Consider the following 10,423-nt stretch of genomic DNA (forward strand, 5'->3'; position numbering starts at 1 on the left):
GCATAGTTTCTGCAGAACAAGAAGGCTGCCATTCAAACCCTCTCCTTTGCACTTATTCAGCAGTGGCACTTAGGGTACAGTTGCTGGCAAACATGAGAAGGATAAAATCAGCTGAGCTGCAGGAGCTCCTGAGAAATCTGGGCTTGGCTGATGCCATGATGACATTGGTGGGCATCACAGCTCATCATGGGAGAGAACAGAGTTCAAGGGAAAATAGATCCCTAGCCTTTATCTCTTTTTCCTGAAATATCTTACCTGAATCTTTTTTAAAAAACTGAGAACAAGAGGAATGCCCTGGTTACTCAGATCAGTTGAATGTGCCTACCTGGGCACTGGGAATGTCAAATGCCAAGCATGTGATGTGATGTGGGATGTGTTGGAGAATCAGAGATGTTTTGGGTGTGTTGCAGGAGTGGAAGAGGCAGGAGTGTTGAAGGTTTTCACACACCTCTGTACCTTCCCACCCTGAGTTGGAAATATACACTCTGGGCATGCCACTCTCACATGCATTTTTTTCTGGCAAGAGAAAACTGCAGATGGCTTCACATTATGTCAGAAAATTCGTCTCCGCAAAGCCAGCTTACCAGGTAGCTGGACTGGCAATTGATTTCAGGACAGCAGAGCCCAGTAGACAAGCAATTTCTAGAGGCAATAGTTTCAGCCAAGGCTTAATTATGTAAACCAGTCTTCAAGATCAAGGCCTAAAACATGATTTCTATAGAAGCAGGTAGGCAGGGAAGGAGACCACAGAGGAACCCATTCTTAATGTTTAGTGGTAAACTTTACACATAGTTAGCTCTTTGTTCAAAGAAGACTTAAGAGACAGCAATGAACATAAAAAGATATTTTTGAACACAAAAGATTGAAATTATGTTCATGCTATAGGAAATCATGATGTCTAAAAACACAGAAAAATAGAAGTAAATTTTAGAATACATTTTCTGTGATTATCATAAAATTCAAGGAAAAGAAGAATTTATGAAATAAAAGTTGAGGTGTTTAGACACTAATCAGGTGAAAAAGCAAGTGACTGAATACAGGAAACCAAACATACAATAGCAGAATTAAAGCCCACATTGGAAGCTATAAAGGACAGAACTGACATTGCAGAAAATTGAGACAGTGATGTGGAAGGTGTTATAAACATGTTCTTATAATGCAGAAGCAAGAGATAGGGAGATTAAAACAATGACAGAAAAGAAATATGATGGACAGAGAGTACAGGAGTAGAAAGCTTAAAACACAGAGACTTCTTCCTAACAATGAGACAAGATTAAATGTGAAAACACATTAATCAAAAACATAAGAAGAGAATCTTCCCTGAGCTGATAATGCAGAATGAACAGCTCATTGAAAACTAAGCCAAAGTACTGAAAACTAAACAAACAAAACCAAAACACATCCTGGTGAAAGTGTTTACTTTTAGGAACAAATATATCCTACAGGAATAAAAGTTAAACTGGCCCTAGAATTCTTTGCAGTGTGAAATGCTTGAAGAAAATGGAGCAACAACTGTGGAGTCTTGAAGGAAAAACTTGTGGCCTAGTGAAATGGTCATTAATGGGTGAAGAATTCCAAAGAGATTTTAGATAGTAAAGGAGTCACATAAAAGGTTGCTAGATTTTGCAAATGAAAACACAGAAAGTTCAGTTAAATTTGAATTTCAGATAAATAAGGAATAATTTTTTAGAGTAAGTATCTCCCAAATATCACATGGGGTATACTTAAACTAAAAATATATATATTTGTTTTTTAATCTCATATTAAAATATAACTGAATGTCCTGTCTTTAACTGGTAATCCTAGTCACAAAGTCTGTCATCCATGTACATTTCTATGCTAGTCAGGATAGTTAGGTTGTGGGCTGGGTCCTATGCTGGTGGAGAAGCCATTGTATGAATCACTGGCATCGCCCAGGGCAGAAGGGAAAAAATATGGTAATGAATGGTGCTCACACAGAGATCAGGATAGCCTAGGTCATGATGCAGAGAAACAATCTCCACATTTCAGTAGCTTGGTACCACAAAGCTTGTTTCTCAATCACATATGTCCAAAGTGTGTTGGCAAGGGGCATTTGCTCCATGTAGTTCCTCACAGATCCAGATGATGGGGCTGCATCTTGCTATGTGCTCCCAAGATCACCATAGCAGTGATAATAAAAGAGTGGGACAAGTCACCTCACTTTGTTTGGAAAGCCTTGACCTTGAAGTGACACTCTCTTCTCACCTGTCACTGGTTAAAACAAGTCACGTTGCAAACCTGCCTTCAAAGAGAGCAAGAATGGCAGCCTTACCATGTGCCCAGAAAGAAAAGAAGCTGAAGTATTTAATAAACTGTCATAATGACCCTCATACCTTTCTCAAAGCAAATTATTCAAAGATTTTCTCAAAGCAAATTACTCTGGTCCAGAGAGCGCTTAAAATATAAATGTTGTGGCAGCATATGCCTGGAGAGACAATGTTGGATTTGGACCAACAAAGCTCACCTGCTAAAATAAATTCTGAATTTCAAAAAGGAAAATCCGGCAGGTGCAGTGGTTCACACCTGTAATCCCAGCACTGTGAGAGGCCAAGGAGGGTGGATGACGTGAGGTCAGGAGTTCAAGACCAGCCTGGCCAACATGGTGAAAACCATTTCTACTAAAAATAGAAAAATTAGCTGGGTTTGGTGGCGGGTACATGTAATCCAGCTACTCGGGAGGCTGAGGCAGGAGAATCTCTTGAACCCGGGAAGTGGAGGTTGCAGTGAGCTGAGATGGGGCCATTGCACTCCAGCCTGGGTGACAGAGCAAGGCTCTGTCTCCAAAAAAAAAAAAAAAAAAAGAAAAAAGAAAAAGAAAAAACAAAGAAAACCCTCGAATATAACTAAATGGCTGATAACACATCAAAAAAAATTTTACCACAAATGTGATCCTTAATATGTAAGGAAAGATAGTTTTGAAGAAAGAGACATCTCAAAGGAGATGAACACTTCTCAGTTGGTTTATAAAGATACAAAATGTTTAACTTCTGTAATCATAAAAAATAAAAATTAAAGTAACTACAATATTATATTCTACCTATTAAATGGACAGTGATTAAAAGTCTACAATACTCACTGGAATTGACTGTGATGAGATGGATATTTCTGTCAAGTAGGATGGGAATATAATCTGATACAATTCTTTAGGAACAGAATTTAAGTGGATATATCCAATATATTAAAAATGCTTATAGCTTTTCATCCAACAACCCCCAATGCAAAAATGTACTAAAGAAATAATTTGACAAGTTGGTAAAGATGTATGTGTAAAGGCATGTCTTCGTTTGTTATTTGAAGTAGCAAAACGGAAAAGAAAGAAAGGAAACTCTTGAGTCCTAAAGGCTCAAGAATAGAAGAAGAGTTGAATACATTGTGGCTCATCCATATAGAAGGATACTCTGAAGCTGTGAGAAGCCATTTTATCAAAGACGATGGAATCATGTGGGAAAATGCTCATATTCTGATGATAAGTGAAGAAAGTGAGATATAAAATTGCCCTTTTGCCACCAATTTGGTGTAAATAGTTACCTATTCATCCTTTGGATAGGTCCATCTATCTCCCCAAAAATATACACTGAAAGGAACAGACCACAGTGTTAACAGGTCACATCCTTTTTCCACCACTCACTAGCTTTGTGACTTTTGTGAATCTACTTAATGTCTCTGTGCCTCAGCTTTTTCACCTGTACAAGAAGGAAACAAAAGACTAACGACCTCATGAGATTGTCGTAAAGATTAAGTTAGATAATGTATGTGAAGTATTTAATTCAGCACCTAATAAATGCTAGCTATGGTAATAATTATTTGTTATCGCTAAGAACACCAAGGTTTAGTATAGAAACTTGTGTAGAGTTTAGTCGGTGCTCACCAATTCTTTGCAGCAATATGATAGAAGAAAATTTTCACAAGGGCAGGTGTGCTAAGGATTCAATGATCAATGTGAGTGGTTAGAATTGTGTATTTGGGGGAGAGGTGGGAAAGAAAGAGAAAGAGAAAAGGAGGACAAAAGGTAAGGAGGGAGGAGCAAAAGGAGAGAAGAAAAAAGACAGGAAAAAATGAGGAGCAAATCAAATAACAGATGAATGTGCTATATTAAGTTTAAAAAGGAAATTTGGAGTCTTGAGGAGTTGCTGTTAAGCTGCAAGTCAAACCATAGCTTGCAAAATTTGGAGAAGCCTAGGAGGGAGACTGTAAATGGGAATAATCAAGCCATTTTTATCAATAATCACAGTGAAGTAGGAGGAAAACACAGGTTTGGGAACCGAATTCTGATAAAACCATATTGTGAATTGATCAAATTACTTAGCCTCACCTGAAAATGGGGCTGATAATTGCGAGTTTGTGAGGACGAAGTAGGATCATATTTGTAGACCTCCACACAGCTCCCAGGACATAGTACATATGGAAGGTTCATTCCAGTTTGGCCTCTGATTTCCTCTGTCTCCTGCAGCAAATCTCAGTGCTGGTAGGAAAATGCCTTTGTGGTTAATGGCAGCCTTTTAAGGTGCTTCCGGAGCAAAATCAGATTATTGGAGGAGCTCTTCATTGGTGTAAAGCAAGCTCCTCTCTTTCTGTCTCCAAACTCCCACCCCCATCGCTTGTGTGGCCAGCAGGTTGGATGGTTCTGTAAATAGCCTCTGGATCAATTCATTGACCACAAAATGGTGAGACAATGGGACCACCAAGGGGCCTTGCTTTGCCCACTGGAGCGAAGGTCAGCGTCAGATGCATTAAGAAATGGAAGCAATTTTCTTCCCAAGGGAGGCTTCTATTAGTCATGATTGCCTGCATTTAGACATACCCTAAACTCTCCAGGGCAGGATTAGGGCAGAATCACAAGCAAAAGCTGGAGAGGAACCTGACCCTGGAGTTGCAATTTGAGTCAAGAGGAATAGAACATTTTAAACTATTTATTTGGACTGTCTGTGCCTCTGGTTTTTCTAACCCACAAACAATACCACATCTATCTGTGACATCTCCCTCTCAAACATGGCCATGCCCACCGAGTGAACAGCATCTGCTGATTCTTCCTCTATGCTTCTGACAGCCAAATCCTCTCATCCATGCCTCCTGCCATCACCTTAATGAGGCCTACCATCCCCCTACATCCATCCAGCCACTATATTCACTTAGCTGGGGGCTGGACTCTCCAAACACAGAGCTGAGACATTGCCCTGATCTTCAGGAGCTTACAATCTAATCAGAAAAGGAAAAAAAAAAAAAAAAAAAAAAAAAAAAGGAACTCTGCACATAAAAAAAGAAAAAAAAAAACAGTATTGACTATAAAGGAGCAGTAAAAAACCTGGGATTTGTTTCAGATGAGTAGTGCAGACAGTATCTTGAGTGATTAATGGAGGGAAGGTGTCCTGTGAGCTTTGGAGCTCTGGAAGGTTCCTGATGGTGACTCTTGCAGGATGGGCATGATTTTGATAGGTTTGGAGGGCATAGTGATGTTGGGACGGTACTCCTATAATCCTTCCAAAGAGCTGCTGGAAAATCACCTTCTCTGCCCCACCAAAGATAGATGAACCATCCACTCCTTTCTGCTCTCACCTGCTTCTTTCTGCAAGTTTCTGCTCTTGCCTGTAACCACCATGTGGTAACCATCTGTTGGTATGTTTGTCTCTGTCTCTCTCAATTCTGAGTTCCTTGACAGCAGGGATTTTATCTTACCGTTTTTTTTCTTTGCTTAATGCCTAGCACTTAGTAAGCATTCTCAGTGTTTGTTGACCTGAACTTGAGGAAGCTAATTTGTGGATATCGGGTAAGGGGAAGCAGAGAGAAGATGGGAGATCTATCTAGTTTCATAGGAACCCACATGTGGTCTCTGTGCACTGATCCTGGTCCATTCCTTTGTAGTTTTGCTTTACACTTCTACTTGATAAATGTTTTTCTCTTTAAATAAATGCCCTTTTCTCTTTCCAGGTGGAGCCTTTGTACGAACTAGTGACAGCCACAGATTTTGCCTATTCCAGCACAGTGAAGCAGAATATGAAGCAGGCGCTGGAGGAGTTCCAGAAGGAAGTTAGTTCCTGCCACTGTGCTCCCTGTCAAGGAAATGGAGTCCCTGTCCTGAAAGGTACTACTTTCAGGCAGCCAGTGTCCCTGGTAGAAGCCATAATCTGAAGCAGGCTGGGGGCCAGCCATTTTCCTGCTTCTATTTACCAAGAAGTCAGAATTTAGTCCACCAGGAGAAACTACTCTGGCTGTCAGTATACCTGGGTTCTAGCCCCAAGGGTTACTGTGGGTGACAGCATCATTAAGCTGAAGACAGGAGCAGGCTGAGACCCTGTGGTCCACAGCAAGGAGTGGGAATAGACTCAGAGTATCTCTACCCAGAAGATGGCCTGGGCTGAGTAGGAGAAGCCCTTTGCGCATGTCCTGACTAATATGTAATAAGATTTGTGGGTAGCAGCAAGGATGGGCCACTAGAACTTGATTATTAAACTCAAGAGACATGCCTGGGGTCACTGCAGTGGGCAGAGCAGACTGGGAGGGGTGAAAGCCTGGGATCTTATGCTCCTGTTGTGATAGGTTAGCAAGACTCTAAAAAAGAGGCCAGCCCAGCACACAAAATAGGGCATCAGGAGCAACTGGTTACAGCAAATCCCAGCCCAGGAACCAGCTGGAGTCAAGGCAGAGCCCATGTGAATGAAGTTAGCTCAATGGAAGGGACAAAGAAGAAGGCATACTCTCAGGCAGAAAGAGTCCAGTTGCCAGACTGGGATTAAGGAATATGTCTCTGGCTCTTTGGACAGGATGGACATGAGCAGAGAAGACATAAGTGAGAGCATACGGCCTAGAAGTTCTGTTATCAGCACGAGGACCCCTATGTGAGGTTTAGTTCTGCAGCAAGTGGAATCAGCTCATCAGCTCAAGATTTTAATCTAGGGTTGCTGAACTCTCCCTTGCCTTGTGTGAAATTTGGACCCAGAAACTTGGACCCACCTGAGGCTATAGAGTGAAGGTGAGGGAGAATATGGAGCCAGAGACTGGGGTGCTTGCAGGGCCTGACCTATGGTGGGCAATCCTGTAAAGAGATTTCTTGTGATTCAGATGAGAAGTTCCTTGACAGATTGCAAATTCGCATAGGGAATCACTTCCAAGGAGTCAGAACTGGCCAAAAGTCAGATGAGACATCTAAGAGTAATGAGTTCCCCATCCTTGAGGTATTCAAGCCTAGGCTAGGCAATTATTTGGGATGAAGTTAAACATCAATGACAATTGGCCTCAGTGACGGCTAATGTAGCTTCCGACACTGAAAGCATTTAAGAATGGGTCAAATGTCAGCTAATGAGTAATTGTCCTCAAAAACTCTATGTATTCCCAGGGATGGCAATAAACACCCCTTCATGGCAAAGGCCCTCAGGAAAGGAGTAGGTACTCCTGGCACTGAACCTGCCCTTAGCAAGCTATTTAACTAAATATGTGCTCTGTTTTAACCTGATGGAACTGCAGTGATGTGCAGGGCTGAGCTCCAGGAGTTCTTTGCTCCACCTGGCATGATTCACACTTTCTCTGCCTTGTCTTCTCAGGATCACGCTGTGACTGCATCTGTCCTGTTGGATCCCAAGGCCTAGCCTGTGAGGTCTCCTATCGGAAGAGTAAGTTGATTGGAAAAGGAACTCTGGGGAAGTCCAGAGAATAATTCACCAGAACAAGAGCAAGGTGCGGGTGTGGAGTATGGGGCTGGATACTAAGAAACCCGAGATCCATCCTGCTTAAACTCAGCTTGGGTTGAAATACTACCTCCATCATTTAATAACTGATGCATTGATTGTTACTCATTTCATTATTTTTACAACACAGAGTGCTTCATGTTAGAGAAATATCAATGCGTGGCTTTTGTAAGCTATCTCTTTGGATCATTCTGGAATGCTTACCCTCTTTTTCTGCTTAGTATGCTCCTATTCAGCCCTCAAATTCCAGCATGGATGCCCCCTCCTCCGTAAAAAATTCCTCTAATCCCCAAAGAATTAGCTAATTCCTCCTGCTGGCTCCCCCAGGACTTTGAACATGTATCTATTATAGCTCTTTGTGCCTTGTACTTGGGTTGATGTGTCTATCTAGCTCCCCTGCACCTGTGAGTAGGGACCATATCCCATTTACCTCTGTGTCTCAGTAGCCAGGCACAGCTGCTGCTCAGTGATAATAGTTGAATTAACAAATGAAAGACTTGGCTATCATTTAGATCCCTTCCAGCTCTCAAATTCTTTGGCCAGTTTAACACATAAGAGTTCTCAACCTTTCACTCCTCTCTCACTTTTATTCCTTTCTGTGACTTTTTGGTGATACTGTTCAATATGGAAATGGCACATGTAAAACAAACAACGAACATTTACTAGACACTTTACTATATACTAGACACCTTGCTGAGTGCTTGAACTCAGCTTGAGTTGAAATTCCATCTCCATCATTTAATAACTGACCTTGAGCAAGATGCTCGGCCTCTTTTCGCCTCGGTTTTTGTGCCTGTAAGATGAATATGATCATATTAACTACCTCATAGAGTTGTCTTGAGTTTGTGACGAGGCATATAAAGCATTTGGAATGATACCTTACACATTGTAAAAGCAAGATAACATTGGTTGCTTTTTAAAGAGCACATTGTTACTTTGTATCTTATATATATTAAATTCTTTAATCCTCACTACAACCCCATGAAGTAGATATTATTGATATTCCCATTTTATGGATGAAGAAACTGAGGTTCAATGGGTCACTCACTAACATGCCCAATAGTCACGCAGTTAGGAAGTATAGAAACCAAGGTTCAGGTCCAGTGGGTCTGCCCCTACAGCCTTTGATCGTAACTCCTGCCTGCACTCTTATGTTCCCAGTGAAACACTCAAGGTTGTCCACCCTCTCGTCTTGCACCTCAACCATGCCCGTAGCAGTCGTCTTCCCAGTGAGTCTGCAGTCACACAACCACAGGGTTCCTATTGGCTGGAGGAGCCCTTGGGAACCATGCACTCCAGCTCTCTTATTTTTCAAATGGAGAGGCCCAGAGTTATTTAATTTACCCAGAATTACACTGTGAGGTAGTGGCATAGCTGGACACACGATATATCATGATGGAAGTGATTGATGACTTGCCAATCTCACCAACAATCAAAAATGCTCAAGTGAAAGCAAAGTGTCAGAATGTGGAAAGCACTGGTGTCTGTTGTCACCTCATCTATACCATCCATTGCTCATAGTAGATAACACAGCTCCATTATATAGGTTGAGAAGAAGGTAACTGTTCAGCATCCTATAGATGGGATCTGTCTAAACTGGAAACCATTCATTCATTTATTTATTCATCCCGTCATCCATTCAACACATGTTTAGCAAGGGCCTCCTGTGTGCCAGCCTAGCTGCTGGGTGAGCAAATCAGATATAGCCCCTGTCACAATGGATATTTTGCTTTGGAAAGGAAGGCCAATATCATTTGAATTGTCCCATAAAGTTCTTTAAAGTTTAAATTGTAACAACTGCTACAAAATGCTCAGAGAACTTAAAATATGGGAACTGATGGAAAGTTAGGAGTCACAGGGAACTGATAGGGAGTTGGGGAGTCAGATAAGCTTTTCCCAAGGAAATAACACTTTTACTAAGATCTGAGGGGTGAATTGGATTGACCAGGTGAGTAGAGGAGGGAAGAGTGTTCTGGGCAAGGGGGGAAAGCCTATGCAAAGGCCCTGTGGTAGGCAGGAGCATGACAAGTACAATGGCCAGGAAGATGGCCAGTCAACTGCAGCAGGAAACTTAGAGATTCAGACTTCCAAAGCCTTTTGGCTTGCATACTTCACCCAACCCCAGTAAGGCACCAGAATGTAAGAAGGGCTAATTGATGTTTGTTGACCTTCTTTCTTATAGATATCCCCACTGATGGGAAGTGGAATTGCTGGTCAAGTTGGTCTTCATGCTCTGGAGGACGTAAGACAAGACAAAGGCAGTGTAACAATCCACTTCCTCAAAATGGGGGCAGCCCCTGCTCAGGCCCTGCTTCAGAAACACTTGACTGCTCTTAGCAGATAATACAGCAGTGGGCTACATACAGGGAGAGCTCTGAGCCCTCAAGTACTCAGGCCAGCTCACCTCTACACCAGTTTCCACCTGGGGTTCATGCGAGGGCAAAAGGCAGTGCCATGCAGGCTGTTTAAAATAAAGATATTAGCTTGTAAAATGCCAGTTGATTTAAATAAACACTGAGTTAAAGGCTTAAGCATCTTTGTAATCCTCACCTTACTCACTCTACAACTTTATTTCACTCATATTGACTACCAGCCAGGAATTGTGTTGGAAGTAGTTCACATTTCACTTCCACTTTCTTGCTGCAACTGGCGTATAGTAGGTGCTTAATAATGAATCGATGAATGAATATTAATGTGTACTTTCCTTGATGAGTACAAGGTCT

The 10,423-nt window shown here is 41.7% G+C and overlaps 1 protein-coding gene across 2 annotated transcripts in view; it reads left to right on the forward strand.

Annotated features, from left to right (window-relative positions):
* Nucleotides 1-10,423, forward strand: part of C8B (complement C8 beta chain) — a 37,245-nt gene extending 26,822 nt beyond the window's left edge. For both annotated transcript variants that reach the window (XM_038000530.2, XM_007978586.3), the window contains 3 exons: nt 5,947-6,100; nt 7,557-7,625; nt 9,883-10,423. In XM_038000530.2, the coding sequence (XP_037856458.1) occupies nt 5,947-6,100; nt 7,557-7,625; nt 9,883-10,037 (378 nt within the window). In that variant the 3' untranslated portion in view covers nt 10,038-10,423. The remainder of the gene's footprint in view (nt 1-5,946; nt 6,101-7,556; nt 7,626-9,882) is intronic.

This window comes from Chlorocebus sabaeus, chromosome 20 (assembly GCF_047675955.1).
Source record: "Chlorocebus sabaeus isolate Y175 chromosome 20, mChlSab1.0.hap1, whole genome shotgun sequence".
NCBI classification, from domain to species: domain Eukaryota; kingdom Metazoa; phylum Chordata; class Mammalia; order Primates; family Cercopithecidae; genus Chlorocebus; species Chlorocebus sabaeus.